Genomic DNA, 25,698 nt, shown 5'->3' with positions numbered 1-25,698 from the left:
CAAAAGCACATGGATGTAAATGCAAAGAGACGGGGAGTGTAGGAAACATTCTCTGCTTCAGCAACCCTTGTGGTCTCCTGTATTTACATTCCTGAACTGACTGAAAAGAGTTTGTTAGGTGGAACCCCTAAAAACACTTCCTCCAGGATATTTCCATCAACAACTTACAAATGCAACAAAGTTGTGCCTACTTCCTTTCATGATCTCCATGGAAAATTTGTCAAACTTGTATTGAAATAAAATCACAAAACCATACTATTCTGAGAATTTTCAGGCCAATTCACACCAAAAATGCTCCTGAGTCATTACATCTGTAAACATAAAGATTGAGTCCTGGCTACTAGGCTATCACATGTGAGGATCCTGCAGGTGGTGGATCTTTAACATTTTCTCACACCATCTGGAATGTGCATCTGAATACAGACAGCCTGGGATTACACGGGATTTGTGTTTTAAAGAGAAACCAGTTCGAATAAAGAATAATTAGCTTTTTGGATTAAAAGATTACATTAAATATCCACATGGGTGCGGTGACTGGCAGCCACACATTCACCTCAAAACATTAGATTCATCCGCACTGGAGCCATGCCGGAGCACAACCCACATAATGAAAATAATTCTGCAAGTAATTGCAATTGCAGGTTTCAAACATAGATGGCAACAAAGAGATTAATTTACAGACTACAACTTTAATGTTAAAATTCAAACAGGCATTCTTATGAAACTCAATTCATACATTAATATAAATTTGGGACATATATAAAGTAATTGAGTGTAAAATTGTGTGCGTGGTAGTCTGTGGTGTGGCGGGATTTTGAACAGTTAGTGTGCATACACTCAAAAACTGTTTTTATTTTCCACAAACCGTATATTACTGTTGCTCCTCTCTGTCCCAGCTTTCTGAAATGCGTTGATTTTTACAAAGTCCATCATTCTGAAAAGGATCTCTATTTGGCCAGTTTGAGACTTTAGTCTTTGCAACTTTATGGATCTTATATATGCATGAACAGCTTGTAACACTCCAAAGACAAAGAAAAACTTGATATCACATCAGAGGACACTTTTAACAGCTTTGGCTAGGCCCCTTTAATTTCAGTGAATACAAACCAATGCTTGATTCTACAGCATACAATCACATTCTAGAGAATTGTGTGATTCCAACTTTGTGTCAATAGTTTGAGGTGGGCCCATTTTTTACTTTTTATGACAGCACCACTGTGCATAAAATGAGATCTCTATAAAAATGATACACTATGGAAGAACTTGACTAGCGTGCACAAACGCCAGACTTGAAGGCCACTGAACATATTTGAGATGAACAGGAATGTGACCTGTGAACCAGGACCCATCGCCAACATCAGGGCCTGACCTCACCAATTATATTTCCTGAATGGGCGCAACCCCCTGCAACCATGTTGCAACATTTATTGATTTAAACAAGGACAACTTAAAAGAAGCTTGTGTTGACTCTTTACCCACAGTACAGTATTTGTATCTTCTACATAATACACAATTAACAAGTATGAATCAAGTTAAAATATATATTGAGCCTAGTCAGTATATATATTTTTTGCTGTGGCACTTGTATGTTCAGCAGCATCAGTCCCTTGGCACTTAATCTGTCGGTTTCCAAGGAGGGCGATGGCGATGGCGAGAGCGCCAATGAACCACCACAGTTTTGCACAATTCGAGGAGCTTGTGGAGGTGATAACTCGACCGGTGGCCAAGTTAAATCTTGAATGGCCGGCTGTGAAGATGACTGAACCCTCAAAAAGCAAGTAAGATGAGCATTTTTTGAGGTCTAAGCCACCATGCCGAGGCTTGCCGTTTTTTGCCAATCTCCACACTGAGGTGTCGAAATCGTGATCAAAACCATATTCAGCCTGCCTCTTTAGTCCCTCTCCTACTGATTACAGCAATGTCACAGGACTAAATGAGCGTGGTTATAGAGCAATGCCCCAGGTTGAACAGACACTCTCGGGTAATCTGTCTCCAGGTGCGGCATCGTATCTTAAAGTCCTTGTCAGTGGCCCCCTCCTGTTTAGACTTTACGCTCGGCTTGGCCAAAGATTTTTTGTACCCTAGGCCAGGATACGTCCCTAAAGTGCCCTCCTCAGTACCATGGCCCATCGTATTTCAGACTTCCTGTCCTTTTCTTTTCGGGAGCCTGACCAGCAGAAGCTAAATTGCACATTTGTCCACAGAACTGCCATGTGGAGGAAGTCTGACCAGTTGTTTGTCGGTTATGGTCCTTCCAAGAGGGGTCTGCCTGCCACTAAGCAGACCCTCAGTCAGTGGATAATTGATGCCATTTGTATGTCATATGATTCCTCTGGCCTCCCCTCACCTTTAATGGTCAAGGCTCACACCACCTGAAATGTGGGAGCCTCCAAGGCCTTCCTATTGGGTGTGGCTATGTCAAGTCAAGTCTCTTTTATTTTCAAGTCTGCCTTCAAGTCTGAATTATTTTCAGTTCTATGTAGGATATATGTAACTCTGAGAAACGAGACGCTGCATCTCCTGCCATACTTCTGGCATCCCTGCGAGCACTTCCCTCATTCTCCAGATGCTGCCACCGTCTCCACTTCACCTAGTTTTATAGCTTCCTGGTCACACGTCATCCCGTCTGTGACGCCTCGCCCATCCATTGGTCTGATTACACACACGATTCGGACAATATTAAGAAATAGGGTTACATACGTAACCTTAAGACGGTTTATCTATTGGCTAAGTAGAGGACAGTATTTTGGCCAATACTCTCTTTGACAACACCATCTTTGTCATCATCTTTAGTATGGTGGTAGAATTAGTATTTTCTTTCTTCTTCTTTTTCTTCAGTAGGAAGAACTGAAATCCTTGTGGCAGTTCCATGGCAACATCATGTCAAAGAAACAGCAATAAATTTTACAAGGCCTGATCATTTCATGCCCAAAACACATGCCACTAATTTTCTTGAGATGTGGTTTAGTGGTTAAAGAAGTGGGTCGGTAATTTAGAGTTTTATGAATTGCTGACTTAATCAGCTAGACTCTCTGAGACTATAACAAAATATAAAGTACATTTCTCTTATAGTTTCAGATAAATAGTATTGCCTATTTCAGACACAATGTGTTCTGATAGCTCCCTTTGTCTGTCAAAGTATTCAGTGTGTGTGTGTAAGTTAAATGGGTCAAACCATAGCAAAAGCAGTGAGAAAAGAATGAGTGAAACAAGTGATTCTTCTCTACTGTGTTTCATAGGGAGTGTGTGTGTGATGTGTGAGTATACATTACACATTGCCAAGCTCTAATGGCTAAGGCAGTTGTATTGCTGGACTGGATGACATGTGGAAGTATGGTGAAACATGAGACAGAGGTCTTTCAGTAGAATGTCTAAGTAAAGAGCTTGTCAGGGTTTGGCATCTCTTCAACATTAAAGTGATATAACACTGGCTTCTGGTTGGCCAACAATTTCTCAGACATATTTTGTGGGCCACACACAAGAAAATCAGATTTTGGTCCTGCAGTGACAGTAATCATGGACCCACCCTGGAAATGGCCTCAGGTAGATGATGTGTAAGATCCCACACTAAAGGGTGATATTTGTTTGGTAAATGTTCATTTAGTCAAGTGCAGCTGTTATACAAGAAGCAGAAATTATTTGACAAAGCTCTCAGATAAACAAATCACTCTGGTTTTCTCAAAAGAAAGACAGTAAAACACTGAACCTAACCGACAGTGCTAATAAAAGCATACATAATAAAATATATATAAAAAAGAAAAATATGCTGAGGTGACATGCCATTTTAGCTTTAAGTCTTTATGCTGTTTTATTGTGAATTGTGTTTCTTAGGCCACATACTGTATATGAGCGCTATGCATCTCAATTACACTGCGGTACCAGGTGTACCAGGTGAGCTACTGAGTAAGTTTACGATGCCAGAAAAGCTGCACATATGAGGGTGGCTATGTAAGGCAAAAACAAAAATGTATAATTTGCAAATTATGCACTATGATAAAAGTGTTTTGAGTATATAATATAGTATTTCTCAAGCAACTGTGCAAAAAATTGATTTTGTTTTGTCTTTATTTTGATTATTAAAATGTGATTTAATTGTCCGCCGGTTCCCGCCTCCTTCTTCCCGATGATTATGAAGTCCAATGTAACAATGTTAAAACTCCATGATCACGAGAAGAAGGAAGTGGGAACCGGCGGACAAACAAATAAGACTTTAATAATAAAATAAAGACATAACAGCACGGCAGCCCCTCACAGACGACTGCCGCCCACAAACAAAATCAAAACATAAAATAAAACCCAGGCCCTGATTATTTACAAAACTTGGAGAGATTTTTTATAATGTAATCTCCTATCCATCCTGGACAATGTCAAAAGGACTGTTCATTCACCTTTCAATCAATCACTCCACAAAACACATATTTTAAAATTGGATGAGGCCAATGGTCAGTCTCTGGTTTGTTTGATATCAACATTCAGTGAGACAGAGTTTATTAAATTTTCATTCACTTGATACAGAAACAATCGTTTACTGTGTTCTTCACTCCAGGTAACATGGAAAACATGTTATCTAGAGTGAAAAACAACCAGGTAACTCGGTTATGTTCTGAAAAGTATATTCAAGACAAACTTAATGGTACAGTCAGGAATATGCTGTATAATACGGTAATTACACAAATAAAAGCCGGGGCCTTTATTTACCTGAACTGCAGAAGGTAACAGGCTTTTATTAAAAGCAGGCCTTTATTTCGAATTCCATTTGTATGATAAGTAATTGTTTTAAATAACCCGTTTTAAATTACAAGCGATAGCGTTCCACTGGACAGAGATCATAACATTAGCACAGAATCAGTTCAGAATCAATCACCAAAAGAACCAGTTCGGTTCAGACGCACTCCGTGTCATTCTGCTTCACGCTTAATCACACATGTGCAGTATCATCAGCTCCTCGGTTCTCGAATCGGACACGTCCAACAGAAAAAGTTCTCAGTTCAGTGTACTAGTGATCCGAAAACCGATGCAACCGGTTCTTGACTCGAGAACAAGAAACGCTCCGGCAGTGGGTGTGTACGTTCGGTATCTGGCTCTGCTGCACAAATTTTCACCCGGCCTTTATTTAAGACTGGCCTTTATTTGTCAATGTTGACCATGCCCCCGGGCCACTATAAGAGGCCTGATGTTTATTTGACTACCGTTTTTTTATTTGAGGAATTATGGTATATCTTTTTTATATATATATATATAATTTTAAGCATGAAAAGCCCTAATGTTGAAAACCACTAGAAACGTTATGTTTGTGGGTAGATTACCGCTTAGGTATGATTGGGACAAAAGTATGTCAAAAAAGGAAAGACAGCCATACCCATAGAGTCCAACACAAACTGGTCCTGTGTTACTGCTAGAGGAGGCTGAACACACACCGTCATCTTTGGGCTCTGCACTGCAGAACGACTCTTTATTTTAACCTGAGAATAAAGCACACATTCAGGACACACTGTATCACCTCAGCATTAAAAAGCACTACAGGCTTCTATTACACAAGAAAAAAACCTAATATACTTCATAGACATCAGTGTTAAATGAGCTGCACTCACCTTGACTGTGACAGAGGGGACAGGCATCCCATTCATCTCAGATATGACAGCGCACTGTGAGAGAAATCATCACAACACAATCACATCATGTTTTAGAGTTAGGGTTTGAGTTAGTCTGTAGTCATTAAAGTGAATTTTATATACAATCATTTTGTATTTTATATTTGTGATATGGCCTCATTTAATTAACTAAAAGTGTTTTTGTTTCCTGCAGTCATTATAACGAGCTTAATATAGAAACAACAGAATTACATTATATGTTCTCATGTTGATGAAATAAACATGCGTGTTAGTATTTGTACCGAGACTTCGTCCAGGTTAGATGAGACTATGGCGGTCAGAGTAAGCTCTTCCTCAGTCTCTGCCCTCGGAAGAATGTCTGGAGAAAGATCACACACCAACAGCCAAATATTTTTGTGCAACAGAACTTTATGCTGTAGAAAAAGACTTGATTTTATTAAAGTATTTTCAGAAATAGAAGTCATATTTCTTTAAATCTGAAATGTCCTGCAACTTAAATTGCAATGTTACTTATAGTGGAATTAGCATCAACCATGCAAAGCTCACACAAATATGCATGCACACACAGAACAAATTTGACATTTACAACCTAATGATCATCAACATCTTTTTTTCTCAGACTCTCAGACATAGTTACATTAGCAGTAAAGATACACTGATTGGAAAACATTACTACATTTAGATAAAATATTATGTTAAATGGAAGGAGCGGTTTAAAAGCCCAAAGGCTTGGTTCATTTAAAAACAGATCAGGTACTGGTCTGGTATTCAATTTGGCATAAATCTGGGCTTTGCAAGAAGCTTTTAACTGTTAACATCTATTAACATACACAGAGTGTATTTGTTTTCTAAACTCTTTGGGTCATACCTTGGGTTTTGGTAGCCCCGCGAATAACCTTCTGCAACATTTTCATCTCTGTGTCGACCTCATCATAGTTGACCTCTCGGGCATCCACTTTAGGTGCAGTGAAGAAGGAGGGGTCAGTGCCCATGTAAGAGCACTGGAGATGACCATCAGAGCTCAGAGTCACCACCAGCCCTTTCAAATCCCTGAAAACACAGAACACACTTCAATGCATGCCTGTCTTTCTTTCTGTCTGTCTTTTGTATTTTATTTTTTGCTTAGACGACTGAAGGTGTCTTACTTTATGATTGATCAGGGTTAGTTAACTGGTATTTTAAGCTTTTATTATAATGCTTTGATAAGAAAAGACTGAAGGCCATTTATTGTACTCTAGATACACTGTACAAAAAAAGTCCCAATATGAAATCAATATATTGAATATTATTAAACAGTGCGGTGTGACTGATTACTTTCCACTTTTTCTACTGTTGCTTTGTTACTATTAGATTGTACTTCTCTAAAGATGACAATGTAACTTTTTAATGCTTTATAATACTTTTTAATGATAAATATAATATAAGCTTAATTTACAGTACTCTATAAAGGAAAGTGTATATTATAGAAGCTGATCACTAGTTTTTCCATGATTTAATTAATTTATTTTTATTTATCCCAGCGATCCTGTGCTTTGGTTAATTATGACCTTGTGCATGTCAGATTTTAATTCTCATGTCAGAAACATGCAGTTTAAAATGGTTCTAAATACAGTGTGTCACCTAGACACAACAAATAGTTAGATTAATTGTTTTCAATTCCCTTATACTGAACACACATATAAGCAAAACTTAATGGGAAAGTTTTCCTTGCATTCTAAATAGATTTTCTCCATAGTTACTTGAATTATGGGAGTAACCTCAGTTAAACTGTACATTCAGATAGTGCAAACAAAATTAAAGTTTTGATCTATTAATGCAATATAAGAATATAGACTGGATCCAATAAGGTGACATCATCCTCCTCACCCCTCAACCATCAAAATAACAAATGGAAACTTAAAAAGTGTAAAAGTAAGTATTACTAAATAACTTTCAGCAGTCCATGAATAACCCCAAAGTGTTAATTATTACTGTAGTAATATATGCAAATCTATATCACATTTACATTTATAGTATCTCTCTCTCTCTCTCTCTCTGTGTGTGTGTGTGTGTGTGTGTGTGTGTGCGCTTGTGTGTGTGTGTGCTTGTGTGTGTGTGTGTGTGTGTGTGTGCGCTTGTGTGCGTGTGTGTGTGTGTGTGTGTGTGTGTGTGTGTGTGTCAAACCAAATTTTATTCAGACACCTTCAACATTTCTCACATTATCAGTTTATTTACTATAGTTTAGAAAATGCTAATAAAATATGACAAGAACCCAGAGTTAAACTGTCAGAACAAATTCATCTTAATAGAAAATGTCAGATAACTTAAGTAATGTTTGTAATGGACTATAATCAACCAAAAATTATTCAGCTGTTAAATCTATGTATACAATTAGATAATACCAATTTAGGTCAATTAATTACCAAGCAATGCTTAATTTTGATTAGTCTGTGGTGTAAAAAGTCTGCATCAGCAATTAATGAAAAAATAAATGTAAAATAAAAAAACATCTTAAGGTCTTTGCACACCGAGTCCGAAATTTTCACATGCATTTTTCCTCATTTTCGTATTCACCATCCTTTCCTGTCAAAATGCATGCTATGCAGAAAATTGTACCTGATCCAATTTTTTTTATGATAGATGAAAATTTTGGAGGCAGTGTGTAAACATGACTGACACAACATGAGTTTAGATTTATTTTTCAACGTGTTTAAATTTCAAACGAAATGCTGCACGGATGAAAAATGTTCTCCTCATTATTTGGAAGACTAATGGATATTTCAAAGCGCTTTTAATCATTTTGACAGATAACAAGTCATATTTCCATGCTTTCCTATAAAAACTGCTGATATGGGAAAATGAAAAAATTATGTTTTAAAGCATTCATGTAAAAACAGGCCAGGAAAAAGACATGACTGTGGATTTGTGAAGAAAATTAGATATTCTCACTGCATTCCAGTAATTTATTCGAGGCATATGTTCATTAAAACGGGAGAATACAGGATCTGTTATGTTTTCCCTATTTTTTTTTACAGCAAATTAGTAAAAATCAGGAGGAACTGAACAGAGCAGACTGAAACGATATTCTTGTGAATATCGTGTATATGTCACATTAAAAAACCAGGCATTACAATATTTTCCTGACAGATAAAAATAGAGCCTGACAGTAAATAATGGCTTATTGACTCAAACTGATGGATAAGGAATATTAGTAGAACTACCATTTATTTGAAATGATTTGTTTCAGTCATTTTGAGAGTTCTCCAAACTGCCAAGCATAATTTCAAGTAGACTTGTTTTGGAAAAGTTGCATACTGGCATGTATCTAATTTGGACTGCTTCTACTGACAGATGAATTTGCACCAAAATACCATTTGTTTGATTGGACACATGGGATTTAACTCAAAGGTTTAACACTAAAAGATCTCCTGCCTTGAAAAGCTCATTTGTTAGGCAATTCTCACTATGTATGAGTGCATGGTTAGTTGCATTTTATTTTTTATCTTTAATATAATAACATTTAGAAAAAGTGAAGGTGTGAGTGGTTATATGTGTGTGTGTGTGTGTGTGTGTGTGTGCGCTAGAGATGGTAACTGAGACAAGCACGGCAGCTCATTTAGGTGGTGCTGACAGACGCTCTTTTAATGTGAGGCCAGCAGAAGAGAGACAGGACGGACAATGGTAGAGTGAGTGACCCGTGCAGGACGGCCAGAAAGACCAGTGCAGTTAAACACTCTCTCTACAGACGTATCTGTTACCTCTGCATATGAGAACCACTCTAAACTAACAGTCCCACAAACACTGAATGCTTCAAAGAGAACGAGAGCATATACCACACACAACATCTCACATTCAGTCTAACGTGAGATAGACTGGACCAACGGGGTTGTCCGGTGTTTCTATGAAGTATGGAGGTTAAGGAAAGATTCATTTGGGCAGCGCTCACTTACGGGAAGTTAGCGACACGTACAGCCACAGGCACACAGGACAGCTGGGCCGCCCACTTCAGCGTCACATCCTGGTACACCAGCAGCATGTTGTTATGGTTACACATCAGGATGTTGGTGGAACCCTCGGAAACTGAAGACAAAGCCAGAGAGAAGACAGCTGAGTTTGAAGGAGGAAGTGTGTTCAGATGGTCTGTGGTCTCTGGGCCTCACATGGAGAGTCAATGCAGCGGTTAAATCATAGACTGCATCCACTTCCAAACCACCAGAAGATGTCCATCTCTCACCTTCCTATAAACCAACACCGCTCTCACCAACACACACACACACACACACACACACATATATATATATACACATCTCTGCTCTGTGCCCAAACACCCAATTATCTCTCTCTCTCTATGTAGCAGACAAAGACAACAGTAATTTAACTCATGAGATGGTCTTCATGATTGTGTGTGTGTATGTGTGTTTCTACAGCACACAGTTCAAACAATTTCTTAATTGGTATTTTTGTCTTTTGTTCCAGTAAAAATATCTAGGAAAACTTTCCTATGGACAGTTCAGCCAAAAATAAAGGTTCACCCATCATTTACTCACCCTCATATCATTCCAAACCTTTTTAATTCATCTTCGGAAAACAAATGAAGATTTTTTTTTATGCAACCTGAGAGATTTCTGTCCTTCCAGGATCGGTGTCTCTGCGGAAGCTGTCTGATTCATTTGGATTACTTTCTGAAGCATCACAGTTTTCGGTGGAATGATTTTTTAAATGGAGAGAAAGCAATCTCTCAGGTTTTGTCAAAATTGGTTCTTGATGGGAAAGAACCAATGAAGTTTGTTCTTGTGTCAAGCAAGTACTTCTGTTTACCATTTCTGATGTCCGTATTTGACTTATATGCTGATTAGAGTTGCACAATTAAGAGTTAAACGATTGCAATCTCAATTCAAATACCAATGCGATCATTTCCCTAAATAACAAAGATTCAGTTATGTATATTATGCCTGTTTCTATCGTAATGGAGCATGAGCAGCCTCTATTTTGTCACTGCTCATATTAATGGATGAAAGATTCTGCTATCACTTTTACGATATGAACACCATGGGCAACTGACTAAACTGACTGAAAAAAAAGCATTTATCACTGAATCATTCATTCAAGAGATTCATTCACAAACGTGGGTTAAGCCAATAAAGAAACAAGTCTTTTGACTCCTTCATTCATTGTTAGTTGTTTGTTTTTTTCAGAATCATGGGATAAAAGCCCAAATTAAATCTGTTTATCATATAGTGCTTTGATCTCTCTTTTGCATCATTCATATGGACATCATATGGACATACTTTTTGAAGCTTAAAAGATTTGTCACATGAATTGTATTGTTAAGAGTTGCAATCGATAACGATGGTCAATTTAGATATTTCATTTTGGGCTGCGTGCAGCTTGTGCACAAAATACGTGCGAGCAGCTGTGAGATTCTTAATTCATTTCCATAAAATCTTTAATTTCCCTTCCCTTATGTTCACCACAGTAAGGGCTGTGAAAACAGTTATAGAAAGTGAATGACAATAAAATAAACCTGCGAAATTAGAGGGAGTTAGTCGGTGAGGATTAAGGAAAAGAAACAATGCCTAAATGTTATTGAATTTGTGGAAATTTGTGACCAACACGCAAAGCAGAACAAAACTGCGTAAGTGTAGGCTGGACTCGAATGGCATCCAAAAGCATGGTAACCAGCTAACCAAATATTCCTCTAATAAACAAAGCTTTTAGTTTCTGCAAGGACCTAACTAGCATTGGGCACAGGTTTTCAAGCCCTGGGACAAAATGGGATGCTTAAAGGAAAATCTATAGCCTATGTAAGTAATACGCCTAAAATAAAAATTATTATTTGTTTTCATTTAAAAAAAATTATGCAAAATATAACAGAATTAAATAAATAAGCTAAAAGTAAGCTATAAACAAGTTCACGGAAAGGAAAAGGTGACATCGCGCATTCTGTTTGTTTGCTTTATTTTAAAAAGAGCACAAATCCTCAGTTTTTTATCGTGAGTGTGCAAAAATTAAAGTAAACACTTTTGCGGATTATATCTTACTGTAAAAATTAAAGGTTTTTTATTTATTTTTTATGCCTCGCGCGCGCACACCCCACATGTTCTAGAAATTCAAACTTACAACACAGTCTGTTCATTATCAAAAATAAAATACAGTCAATCAATCATATAAAAGGTTAAACTGGTCAGTTTAAATAGACAGTAGTAGACAAGTGTTCTGTCGATTTGTCCTACGCTGTCAGATTTTCCTACCTCCCACTAAAACAGTGGGTAGTACAATTCGACAACGAAAAATGCTACTGTAAAGTTATGGTTTATTAACGTCTACACCTACCACAACCCTAATCCTGCCCTTACAGTACAGCAAATACAGTAATTATGTGTTATATTCACGGTTGTAGCTAGAAGGGATAGAGCTACAGGAAACCAACAATAAATATAATTTTCTACCAATTAGACTGTGTTTTTATTAAAGTCTATACCTACCCCAACCCTAAACCTACCCTTACTGTAATGCAGATACATTAAATATTGTTGTTCATTAAAGGAGTAAACTCGGGTAGGAAAATCTGACAGTTAGAATAAAATGTCAGGACAACTGGTCCACTCTGCTGTTATGCCAAGGATGTTTTTGCTAATGTGAAGAGGATGATATTTTCCATCTATATGTGAATGCATGTAAAGTAAAAGCCTAGTTTACATTTTAAATAATAGTTCAAGATTCAAATACATTGCGAATAGGGAAACATTTGGATTTGTGTCGAATGAGATGTGAGCAATAACCTTTAAATACATCTACTTGCGCTCGCTCCGTCTCGTATGCACACGTCACGATCTAATGCACTGTAGATGCCAGATTTTTTAAAACAAAAAGGCCTACTAGAATGCGAAAATTCCAAATCTGACATTTTCCAGAACAGAATCCAGCAGGATCAAATTAAGTACTGGTTATAATTCTCACATAAAAATCTTTTATGTGAGCAACAGTTTGTTTTGCAAAAGCGCCGATGGAAGCGGTTTACTGACGGCGAAACGCAGCCACACGCACAGGTTATGTTTGGGATAATATTATTTTAAATGCCATAATTTCAGTTGAAAACATTTAAATTGTGTTTTAAAATACAACAACGAGCACCACGATACCATTTAAAGAGTCGCGGTCAGCGTTCTCCGTGATGGGACTGAAACAGTCAACAAAGTAAAATGGTCGCAAACTTACGGCACGCTCCCTTCATTTTATCAAATGATCATAATAATCACATCTATTCATTTTATAATCTTGCTACTAGCATTTTATTCAGACTAAAACCCCTTTAATTCGGGTGAGAAGGGTTTTTTTTTTTTTGAGTGGGTTATGCACATCCTGTCATGCCGTTGACTGCGTGCCACTGCAATAAACGCATTTTGCAGCTTTAAGGTTAACAATTAAACAATTTATTGATCATTAATTTAAATGAAATCCCTTGAAATTTGAAAATGTAAAATTGACATCCCTTGTCTGAATGAAAATGCTAATTGTAGAATAAAATAAAATGTCAAATGCTTTGGAGCGGTAAAATAGCTGTTTCCCCCAGCTGTAAACAAAGCGGCAGTGCACTCCCGAAACCTGAAAAATTAAATGAAAATAAGATCAATCGACCAATCACAGCAGACTAGTGTCACACAATGGAGGAGTTTGGAAAAATGAATCGTTTGGGAGTCATTGAGCTAAAAAGGTACAAAATAAATGAATATTATAAGACAATGAAAGGTTTTTTTTTTTTTTTACCTTGAATGCATCTCAACCTGTTGTTGGGGACTCCCAAAACCAAAATATGAACCTTTAATAGGGGCACTTTAAAGGGGGGGTGAAATGCTCGTTTTCACTCAATATCCTGTTAATCTTGAGTACCTATAGAGTAGTACTGCATCCTTCATAACTCCAAAAAGTCTTTAGTTTTATTATATTCATAAGAGAAAGATGGTCTGTACCGATTTTTCCCGGAAAAACACGACCGACTGGAGGCGTGACGTGTGGGCGGAGCTAAAGAATCACGAGCGCGAGTAGGCTTTTGCGTAGAGAGCGTTTGGAAGCTGACATTACCTTGAGGAAAAAACCATCACCCAAAACAAACCATGGATAACAGTCAGATTCAGCCGTTTATTTATGCAGAATCAAATATATCCAGAATCAGATCCTGAGGCTGAAACTGAACGAGAGCAGCAGCAGCAAGGACTCACTCCGAGCGGGGCTCGAACCCGGGTCTCCGATGGGAGGCGGATGCACTAACAAGGAGACAGAGATATTTTAAGCAGTTTTACTCACCGCCTGCGGTTCCAACACACGATCGTGACCCTTTTTCGTTGGGATTGCAACATCCTTAAGAAATATACAATACGCAAATCCGTCGTCAAATTGGGCCTTGTTTGTAAAACAAGCATTTTCGAAATGCAGGGAACAAACACAAACACTTGCGCAACTCTGTTGATGCTCTGTAAAAATAAACTCCATCCACTGGTCCCTTAATGCTGTTTTTTCTTTGGTAATCTGTGCAGGGTTGTCTTGCCCTGGCAACCAAAAACACACTCCTTTTGTGACATTTTGCGACGCTCTCGCTCTGATCAGTGATTGTCTGTGCACAGCCTCTCATTGCTCTGCTATTCGGGAGCGCGCGCTCTTCCGGGAGAAATGCCCTTAAGACCCATATAAGGAAATTCCGCTCCATCTAACGTCACACAGAGCCATACTCGAAAAAAACTTTCCGAAACTTGTGACAAACCGGAAGGAGTATTTTTGGAACAGAAATACTCCTTCAAAAGTACAACTTAATTTTTTTAACTTTGTCCATGTTTAGCATGGGAATCCAACTCTTTAACAGTGTAAAAAACTCAGTATGCATGAAATAGCATTTCACCCCCCCTTTAAATTAAGCATACATTTTTCTTACTCCATTGGTAAATAGTTTTTCTTGCTTTAAGCATAAACAGGAGGTTTCCATGTGCTACAGAAGTCTAAACAGCACAGCATGAAGAGTTAAAGGCAGTATGGGTCACTGATCCGTAGGGCAAGAAACAACTGGGGTTGAACTCCAGTTTCTTCATGAAGCGGATCTGACCATTATCCTTGAGACAAAAGAAATTTCTCTCCCCCAGCACAAAGATGGAGGACATCGCTGACGATGTGTTGGGAACACAGATATCTAAAGCCTCTTCTCCTAACACCAGCGTCCAGTCCGCCTGAGGACAAACATACACACAGTCATATCCAAAGTGAATATCCCCACTGGAAACAGCAGCACTCTCAATCTTCAGGAAACGCACCGTCAGTCTCTTCCCTGAGCTCTTGCTCTGCTGATCAGAGTCTTGTCTGGTGTCTGCATCTGTGGCTACAGCCAGTGTCTCGTACCTGCGTTTAAAAGAGATGTTAATTGCACCAATTATCAAAAAACGGAGACATTGGGGATTGCTCAATGCGTCGATATTCACTTCATCATGACACTGATGCACTGAAGGTTTCTTGTACCACAAGCAATCATAGTTTAGTTTTTCACGACCATTTCCCATTACTTTAACTTGACTTTTTCTAAAGAAAAGATCACATAAAATAAAATCATACAAAAGTGACACAATCTGTTGAAATTATAAAACGTTTTTGTAATTAATTCTTTATTTTTGAACCATTATTACTTTTTTTTTTATTCAGACATGTCCAAGGATTTGCTTAAGGGTTGCAAAGGTTGAAAAACCTTATATAAAACAAACGTAAAACAAAACCATTCATATAATATTTAGTTTGACTCCATGAAGTCGATGATGGACCTCCTCGATGGAGTTTCTAGGTCAGTTTAATACCCTATTCTTGGAAAGTGTTTTGTTTCAAAAGAACAAGAAAATCCTGTTTTGAATTTGCAATATGACCCGAAATGTCTACTGAATTCCTCTAGGAATGTTGGGTGGGTTTGGGCAAACGTTTATAGCAATGAGACACAGCAGTGATTATTCAGCTTTGAGAGCATGTTCGGTACTGGTGTTTAGAGTGTGTGTGTGTGTGTGTGTGTGTGTGTGTACGCACATGTCTGTAACAGATCAAACGCTGCATTCAGAAATCACTGACAGTCCTCCAAAGCTATCAGCAGGTCATGAGCAGTATTATGAGAACCAAAGGCTCTGCTGTCTCACCTCAGCTCAGATCTCCATTTTCAACAGCTTTAGCCAGATTGTGAAGAAAGATCAAATTGCCTTCTTAAAGGTTTGCCTAATATGAAAATTCTATCATCATTTTACCCTTATGTCGTTCCAAACCCATATGCCTTTCATTCATCTTCAACACACATCTGAAGATATCTTTAAGGAGAGCTGAGAGATTTCAGTACCTCTAGTGAAAGTCCATTCACCCAAAACTTTGTTGTTCAAGAGAACATTGTAAACATAATCCATGTGTCTGAAGAAACACGATCACTTGATATAACAAACAGATTTAAGTTAACCATTTTTCATATATAGAACACTGCACGACCACATCAAATACGGTAATCTGAAACTTGTCTGACATGCAAGAGCCAATGTAATATGGCTCATAAAGTCATATTTATAGATATGGCCATGGAATACTAAAAAAGTAAATGTAGAGAATACCCACATATCCTGTATTTTTAATTAGAATGAGTGTCCGTATGGAAGGATATGGCCAGTGACCGTATAGACAGTTGGTCAGGGAGTGATTGGTCTCACCTGTAGCACTCCACCTGCCGTGTGGAGGAGACCGTGATGAAGGAGTCCGTGCGGATGCAGTAGCTCAGTGGGCCGGGCAACAGGAAGCCAGGCAGGAAGCGACCAAAAGCATACGTTTCCTGCTCAAAAAACATCAGCATCCCATCCATGGACTGGATACAGATGAAATGATGACCTGCACAACAGCACAGGAAATATTCAGTTGAGACATCAGAACAGAAGGACATGTTCAGTAGTATTATGCAGCTTTTTTTGTGCAGCTATAAGATTGCATAGCACAGATTTTCACACCAATGTTAAATAGTTATATTTATTATTAAACACTTCTTCCTCCTAACTAATATAGAGTAGGTTGCTCATGGTTCTGAATAATGTAGCAAATGAACTAATGCAGAATGTGCGCTAGTTTTGTTTGTCTGCATTTTGCAATGGCTTCGAAGAAGCTCAAAACAGAATTCAGAGTCAGATCTGTCCTTGTGATAATAGGAAAGAAACATCCAAGAGAATAGCCACGGCCCAAGCTAACATAAAACTAGTGCTTATTTGTCTACCAAGTTTGTCAAATGTAAGCCTTAGCCAAACTTAGCCTCTATATTAAGAGTTTGACCAATTAGCAGTTAGCCAAAAAGAAATCAGTATCATTTTTGGATTTAACTTAGACTAATCTATGCTTTTATGTAACTGTTATGATAATTATTCACTCTCATCTGTATTAGAAGTCAAATTACAGTGTGTTATAAAGATGGTAAGATGATTAGCTGTGTATGAAGTCCCATTAATATAGGTCAGTTTACACATCATCCATATATTTTTATTTTTACAAGTATTGCTGCTATCTACTTGAATGGAATAAAGACCAATATCTGCAGCCACCATTTTAGGTAACACAATTTATTATTACAATATTTCTGTTTTGTCTTCTCTCATGTGTAAATGACATGAGACGACTGGTTGATGACCTCCATCATCGAGACTGTGCTGCCCTCGTGTGCTTGATAAGAGAACTGCTCCTCCTCTAAGTCTAAAATCCTATTAAACGAACATGTGCTACTATTTTATTTATAGTGGGTCGACTTTAATCGGCTTTCTTCACACAAACCGAAGAAATCTCAGTTTCCAGAATTTACAAGCAGATGTTCACTGAGACTGAAGTTAGGTTTCAGCTATTTATTTTGAGAGTGATGTGAATGAGAATTAACGCATGAGAAACATTCTATTTGAATGACTGAACTGTTGTATTTTTATTAACCGATGTTAATAAAGAATATTAAATACTGTAACAATTGTACTGCTCATTGTTAGTTACTCTATTGATTAATATCAGCTAATGCCACCATACTGCAAAGTGCGACTGAAAAGGGTTTTGAGAGACCTAAACTATTCCATCACACTAATTTTTCTCACAGAAAGAAAACAATATGTAGCTAAATTCAACCCTATTGCCCACTGATAAATTTAGAATGAGATGTTAATATTAAGTGTGGTAGGGCTGCACGATGTGTCGTTTAAGCATCGATATCGCGATCTACGAATCCACGGTAGTCACATCGCAGGATGTGTGATGTAGGCTGTCGTAGTTGATCCGTTATTCATTAACTGTACGGGCTAGCTGCTCCCCGGCCCTTAATGAATGTGATTCGCGGATTAATTGCACAGCTTAAGCATCATAGAGTGAAAGAGAGAGAGAGCGAGAGAGAGAGAGAGAGAGAGAGAGAGAGAGGAGTGAAAGAGAGCCGTCTTCAAACAACATGAGCACTATCTTGCTCTCTCTCCCTCGTGCATATTAATCAATTGACACGATGGTGTCGATGTTTAAATCATTTAAAATGAGAATGTAAGTGTGCTCACCCCATTTTTGTTTGTAAGAAAGAATTAGATTAGATTTCATATCGCAATATATATCGCAGAAAAATAAAATATTGCATTTTTTCCCAATATCGTGCAGCCCTAATGTGTGGAATATTAATAATAACAATTACCTGTGACACCCCCGAAGGGACCATACGTCATGTTGCAAGCTGTTCTCTGCAGGTTGTGTTCATACACCAGTCGCAGCTGATACTGGTCACCATGTTCAACATTCCCAGCAGTACCTGAGAAAACCCACACCAGAAAACACCACATCTGAAAGAGCACGTGCATTTGGTGCACAACATATGACAGATTGACAATAACTATTAGCTCAGACTGACTTTTTATGTTTAACTGCACTTCTCGACAGGTTGTCAATAAATACATACAATAAATTCAGTTTTTAAGAATGGTTTCCTGCAAATTGTAGAAATCATAGGGCTTTAAAATGAATTTACTGTATGTACTCCATGGCTGTGGGTTGCTGACGCCAGATCCTACTTTGGGAACCCCTGGTCTACAATTATAATATCAGTCTAAAGCCAATACAGAAAGAATAAAAATAACCAGTGCATGAGTATAGTTCTGTTTAAGAGGTAACAGTTTTTCAGAATAAAAACTGATATGCATAGATTAATGGCAGTGATTGAAAGGAAGAATCTGTGGAAAACCGACCTGACACAGCATAGACAGACAGCTTCCTGGGGTGAAGCACTGCCAGATGGAGCAGCTCTGAACACCTAAAACACATGACAAAGAAAGAACAAGGAGCTTCTTAATATTGTGAGATGCTGCTTTCAGGTTAAGCATCAGACGGTGACCAGGAGTCAATAGAACGATAAATGTCTTTTATCAGACCTCTCTGCTGTGATCATCACTGCAAGCGCATTATATTCAATGACTGATGGTGAAAAAAAACTACTTATTTGAACCGCTCTTTCACGTGGCAGATCCTTTAGAAACAAAATAAATGAGCAATAATAAAAAGAAATGAAAAGTATACTTCTATATCTCAACATTCTAGAAGTACTGTGGTATAAGCTACTATATCAGCTTTATTAGCATGGTACTTCGATACACACAGCCCCAAAACTTCCTGTAGATTTTCAAAAAGTTCATTCCATCATATTAAAAGTATTTTGTATTAAACCTGGCAACAGATGTCTAAAGGCCTAACCAGCAACTACACAGTACAACTTACACTGAAGATAATTCTTGTTTGATAATATTTGAGTAATGACTTTTTATGAACTTATCGATTATTTACAAATGATAAAAACTTTTCAGACAGAATCAGAAGTAACAGTGTATTTCTGTCTCACTGCATTTGTTGCTCATAACGTCACAATCAGCAAACGTAATATAAAGAAAGTATAAGAGAACCTAACAGAGTTATAATTATAATAAACGTAGTAGATATATAACTGGCTATCTGTGTTTGGAATTATGCATATAATAAAGACCACAGAAGCCCTGGGCTGCACTTACAAAATAGAAAAGGTCAGTGAAGTGGGTCAAAGACGTTAAGATGTCCGCATCAAATGAAAGGTACAAACGTGATTTTGTGTCCATAGAAAGAACATTAAATGTAAGTAAAATGTCTACTTTTAAGGTTTTAAATAAGTTTTGGGAGAATAAAATGTCAAGATTTGGTTGAAATAATGTTACATTGTCATTGGGTGTAACACAATAATTATGCAAAAAATCAAACAACATGCTTATTCTAACGTGTACATTTTAAAATATCTAAAAGAATAATTCGTCTTACTGACAAATGGGCAAAACCTAGGATAGTGGCAAATGTTAAAAATGTAAAATTACAACTCATTAGTATTTGGGGTGAATGTAATTAGTCTTTTAATATGTCATAAATTGATTTTTGTTGTAAATATTAGGGGTGCTCCGATCACGATCGGCCGATCGTTAATGCGCATCTCGTCAGTAAAGCCGGTTTTCTAATCAGCGGTTAATTGCATCAGGTGCATGATTTCACATAGAGCAGCTGTTACTACACAGAGCCGTTGTTAATAGAGAAGATGCACCAAAAAACGCTGAAAATGAAGTGGATTTGTGCATCTTCTCCATTAACAACGGCTCTGTGTAGTAGCAGCTGCTCTATGTGAAATCATGCACCTGATGGAATTAACAGCTCATAAGAAAACCGGCTTTACTGACGAGATGTGCATAACGATCGGCCGATCGTGATCGGAGCACCCCTAGTAAATATGCCTGACAAGATTGTTACACTGAATGACATTTTACAGGGTGTCTTCTGTAAATCAGGGGAAAATGTATGATATTTATTTTTTGCTCAGGAAAACAAAAACAAAATTGCAATTAAATAAAACAGCAAACGTTTTGCTTTTTTTTGGGGGGGGGGGGCTACAACAGCTTAAAGCAGTATTGGACTTTTTTTATGCTTATACACTTTTTCGACTTTGAACCAAGTATCAGTGAAATTGTTAACTCTTAGAAAAATCATTTTTTTAATAAACGCCTAAACTAAATAAATACATCAACTAAAGCAAGAGGAGGGTAACAGAGGATTTAGAGGAAAAAAAAATTTTGGTTTCCAAAGTTTTTGTCTGTTTTTGTTTCCTAAAGAATATGGGATTTGTGCCTTTATTGCTTAAAACAAATAAAAGGACAACAGCTGTATCCTATTCATGGAAAGTGCCATACAAATATGATTCGTGTTGATAATTGGTACATGTGGCAGCTTGATAAAATAGCTGATTGTGATTGTGTAGAGATGTGTTTGAGTTGGTAGTGATGTGAACGGCTGAAACACAGCACATGTGAGACTTACGAGACAAACTTCCCCATCTCCACTTGAATGATGGGGTCGGGGAACTGAACCTCCAGCAGCTGGGTGTCAGCTTCCATCGGCTCCTCTGCTTTAGCAGGGTGAGGTGAGAAAATGCGTAACATCCCCATAAAACTGCCCACTACAATCTTATCTGGTTTAGAGAATGAGACAGAGACAGACTGTTAACAGTATACTGATCTAATTCTTTACATTTGGACTTTTTTTCTTTACAGATAATGAATAAAGTTGAGCATCCTTATGTAGCTCCGCCCCTTTTTAGTACTGCGCTTGTATTTCCACAGTGTGAAGATAAGGTCGTACTAATTTATTAAAGAACAGCTCGTTTTAAAATCTTCCCAGTCATAACGAAAACAAAAATCTCTCCGTAGACAAAAATTCATGACTGTTTCCCAAATTCGTAGCACATTTCTGTAGTTTGAACCATGCTGATGAAACATTATTGGACAGGCTTTAATGACGTAATGCCTAAGTGCTGAAGTAATAAATTCTGCAAAATAAATCACTTCAAGATCACAAATAATGTCATATTACTATAGTTTATTAACATGGAACAAAAGAAAGACATTTTTATCACGTTAACCAATCAATGAGTTATGTTGGTAACAACAAAACTTTTGGGAAACTACTTAAAAAGGCTGTGTATTAAAGGAGTAGTTCACTTCAAGAACAAAAACTTACATATAATGTAGTCACCCCCTTCTCATCCAAGATGTTCATGTTTTTCTTTCTTCAGTCGTAAAATAATTAGGTTTTTTGAGGAAAATATTTCAGGATTTCTCTATATATAATGGACTTCTATGGTGCCCCTGAGTCTGAACTTCCAAAATGCAGTTTAAATGCAGCTTCAAATGGCTGTAAATGATCCCAGCTGAGGAAGAAGGGTCTTATCTAGTGAAACGATCAATTATTTTCTTTAAAAAAAAAAAATAGGGTACAGTTTATATACATTTTTAACCTTGTCTAGCTCTGCATGAACTCTGTTTTTTTACAGTTCATGGCAGTTAGAGTAGGTCTAAAAAGTCCCATCTCATTTTCTCCTCCAACTTCAAAATCATCCTTCATCGCTGCAGAAGTACTGACTCAGTGTTTACAAAGTGAATATGCTAAGAAGATCAAATGCCCTTTACAAAAAAAAAAAAAAACACGGCACAAAAGCGACGTAGGGTGATTTTGAAGTTGGAGGAGAAAATGAGATGGGACTTTTTCAACATGTACCAGAAATAAAAATTCACACAGAGCTAGACAAAGATGAGCATTTTTTTTTTAAATACATAAAATAAGCGATCATTTCACTAGATAAGACCCTTCTTCCTTGGCTGGGGTCATTTAAAGCCCTTTGAAGCTGCATTTACACTGCATTTTGGAAGTTCAGACTCAGGGGCACCACAGAGAAATCCTGAAATGGTTCGCTCAAAAAAAACTAATTTCTTTACAACTGAAGAAAGAAAGACATGAACATCTTGGGTGACAAGGGGAAGTGGTGGCCTAATGGTTAGAGGGTTGGACTCCCAATCGAAGGGTTGTGGGTTCTAGTCTTGGGCCGGACGGAATTGTGGGTGGGGGGAGTGCATGTACAGTTCTCTCTCCACCTTCAATACCACGACTTAGGTGCCCTTGAGCAAGGCATCGAACCCCAACTGCTCCCCGGGCGCCGCAGCATAAATGGCTGCCCACTGCTCCGGGTGTGTGCTCACAGTGTGTGTGTGTGTGTGTGTTCACTGCTCTGTGTGTGTGTGCATTTCGGATGGGTTAAATGCAGAGCACAAATTCTGAGTATGGGTCACCATACTTGGCTGAATGTCACTTCACTTTCACTTCACTTTACATTATCTGTACATTTTTGTTCTGGAAGTGAACTAGTCCTTAAAGTACTTTAACTCACCATATCCACTTGCGCTGTTATCCACATCCCCAACACACAGACATCCCTGGTCAAACTCCTCCCCCTCCCCCAGCACTGAAGCCCACCAATCACGAGCCTTAAATAAAGACATCCTGTAAAGACACAAGAGTGATATTTAATTACATATTAGAACCAAACATCTGCCAAACACTTTCAAATCCTTGAGAGCTGTGAAGTGTTTGACCTGCGTCTGATTTTCTGCATTTTTTCACGGCTTGTCAGCACTTTAAAGAGCATTTAAGAAATAATTATATCTAGTGCCCCTGTGTGAAACAGTGACTGAATCAATAACTGGGCATAACCCAACAGCATCAATAATCATAACCAAAACAATTTCCTGTAGGAACCCATTTATGGGTTTTACACACTTTGGAACAATTTTAGCTCAATCTTTCTTGCAGAACTGCTTCAGTGACATTAATATGCTTTCAGGCATGAACTGCACATTTAAGTTCCTGTTCATTTTTGAGACATTTTTTACTTCTACCACCTGACTTGACTGTTATGATACAGGCTTCCCATGCTTTAAGTTTCACTGAACATAATTTGGAGGAATTTAATATTGTATCACTTGCTCACCAATCCTCAGCAGCGAATGGGTGCCATCAGAATAAGCTGACAAAAAAACACCACAATAATCCATAAGTAATTCACATGACTCTAGTCTAGTGAAAAGCATCATGTTTTTAAGAAACAAAATCCATCATTAAGGCATTTTAACTTTAAACCATGGCTTTTGATCAAAATACGAGTATATAATCCATAACAATGTTTCCTTGCTGTTGTCTACCTGCAGATTACAACCATTTTGGATTGTTTTCACTTGTAAACAGTGCTTGTTCTGTGCATATGGATATAGGACTTCAGCAAAAAGATGCATTTCAACTGAAACTGAACTCTCATTCTGATGGCACCCATTCACTGCACTATTGTTGAGCATGTGGTGTAATGCTACAAATTTCTCGAGATAGAGAAACAAAACTCATCTCATTTTTGATATTCTTTAAGGCTCTTTTGTGCGTTTGTGGATATTTTAGCAACATGTTCTTGGGTAGATTTCAGCATACCAGCTACTCCTTAGAATATTAGCAACTATTAAAAAAAAGAAAAATCCTAACGGATAATAGGGTTTTGATCAGGGTTTGTTATTAATCAAGACTGTCAAGTTCACTCTTGGGGTATTTACAGTTATCTACATAATACATGTAACAAATATTGCTACAAGTGTGACTGCATCATATAATAATTGCTGTTAATAATGTTCATCGTCTGGCTGACTACGTCTTGTATTAATTTTTCAGTCACCACTTATAAGCTGCTACTACTAAATATTGTAGAAACTTAATTTTCTGTAAAGTTGCTTTGTAATAATTTGTATTGTAAAAAGCGCTACACAAATAAACTAAACTTGAATTGAACATAGGCAGTAGAAAAGAATAGAAAATTTAGAACTAAACATTATTTTTATAGGCCTATATACTTATATAAATACACTTTATTAAAATAAATAATTCCCATCAGGTGCATTTTTAAGTGCACAAAGCTCAGGACATGCAAGGCAAAGATCAGGACATGCAGCCGAGATAATGATTTCACATATGTGTGGACTTAATACACAGATGTTCAAATAGAAGAGCAACCGCTGCAGAATAAGTTCTGCTGGATCTCATTATACTCCTGTATTTAATGCAAGCATAAAGACCAGATCAAATCTTTCTGTCTTTGTTTGTAAGTGCACATGGTGTTTGATGCTGACTGAGCCACTGGGTCTGCAGACATATGACTGAGTGTAGAACATGAGCGATGGGTCACATGACTGAAGACTTCACTGGCTGCAGCTCAAGCGGCTTTCCTGACTGCTTAACAGAGCTAATCCACACACACACACACACACCAGAGACACAGAGAACAGGACACGCGAGGAAGTAGACCAGTCCAAACAGACGGACAGATTTCGGTGCATTGACATATATCAAAGTTTCAGCACAAGAGCGTTATTTAAACAACATATGATGGGAGCCCCATAAAGGATTAGTCCAATATATAAATATGAACAATATGACTTTTAACAAGACTCAAGAGGCTCTAGAAAAGCAACATGTATTTAATGTGCAGGAACGTCACAAGCACACTTGAAGATCAGAGAATCCAGGGCAACCTGTTAACAGTCTGTCGACTTCACCCGACACGAGAGACTTTACATTCGTGCAAACATAGCAGTTATTGGGAAAATAAATAATATTTCCAGTGAATGACAGAATGATCTACTAAATCCGCTAACGTTACTCAGATTTGTTTGTTCTTCGCTTGCTTGCACAAACTGCCCCACTCTCGTTAATATTTCGTACAAAGTGCCGCTGTTGGTATTGGTAAAGGTTAAATATATAAAGTTATTATGTTCTACCTGGATGCAGTGATATTTTCTCCAGTAATGTGTGGTAAAACAAGAAAGCTCAAGACATCCCAGCTTCTCACACTCGACCTGCTGCTGTTGTCATGGTGCTGACGCCGACGCTGAAGCCGGAACCGAGTGACGTCACAGCGTGTTATCAAAATAAAAGTCCCGGATCCTTCCTCACTCCCCAGCGAGCAAGTCAGTTTGTGAAGTCACACCGGTTATTTAGTAGCATGAAAACTAAACTATTGTTTAAACTTGGAATAAAATATATAAAGAAAGCTAGCAAAGAGTATGAGTTATTGCTAGCAGTCATGTACGTTACTTTCACAAACTAAAATCAGGGAAGCTGTTTACACTGTAAAATAAATCTCTTACTAAAATCATTTATGCAATTTGTTGTTTATGGTGATAAGTGA

The 25,698-nt window shown here is 37.7% G+C and overlaps 1 protein-coding gene across 2 annotated transcripts in view; it reads right to left on the bottom strand.

Annotated features, from left to right (window-relative positions):
- Nucleotides 1–25,434, bottom strand: part of LOC127974532 (protein PTHB1) — a 105,987-nt gene extending 80,553 nt beyond the window's left edge. For both annotated transcript variants that reach the window (XM_052577876.1, XM_052577877.1), the window contains exons 1-13: nt 25,289–25,434; nt 22,864–22,976; nt 20,961–21,111; nt 18,827–18,891; nt 18,280–18,393; nt 16,301–16,475; nt 14,891–14,975; nt 14,627–14,806; nt 9,542–9,675; nt 6,481–6,662; nt 5,894–5,970; nt 5,592–5,645; nt 5,360–5,462 (exon numbers count right to left, since the gene is read on the bottom strand). In XM_052577876.1, coding sequence (XP_052433836.1) covers nt 5,360–5,462; nt 5,592–5,645; nt 5,894–5,970; nt 6,481–6,662; nt 9,542–9,675; nt 14,627–14,806; nt 14,891–14,975; nt 16,301–16,475; nt 18,280–18,393; nt 18,827–18,891; nt 20,961–21,111; nt 22,864–22,975 — 1,432 coding nt within the window. In that variant the 5' untranslated portion in view covers nt 22,976; nt 25,289–25,434. The remainder of the gene's footprint in view (nt 1–5,359; nt 5,463–5,591; nt 5,646–5,893; nt 5,971–6,480; nt 6,663–9,541; nt 9,676–14,626; nt 14,807–14,890; nt 14,976–16,300; nt 16,476–18,279; nt 18,394–18,826; nt 18,892–20,960; nt 21,112–22,863; nt 22,977–25,288) is intronic.
- Between the last annotated feature and the right edge of the window lie 264 nt (nt 25,435–25,698).

The sequence above is a fragment of the Carassius gibelio genome, chromosome B16 (assembly GCF_023724105.1).
Source record: "Carassius gibelio isolate Cgi1373 ecotype wild population from Czech Republic chromosome B16, carGib1.2-hapl.c, whole genome shotgun sequence".
Classification (NCBI taxonomy): Eukaryota; Metazoa; Chordata; class Actinopteri; order Cypriniformes; family Cyprinidae; genus Carassius; species Carassius gibelio.
This window is presented reverse-complemented; position numbering and strand designations above follow the sequence as displayed.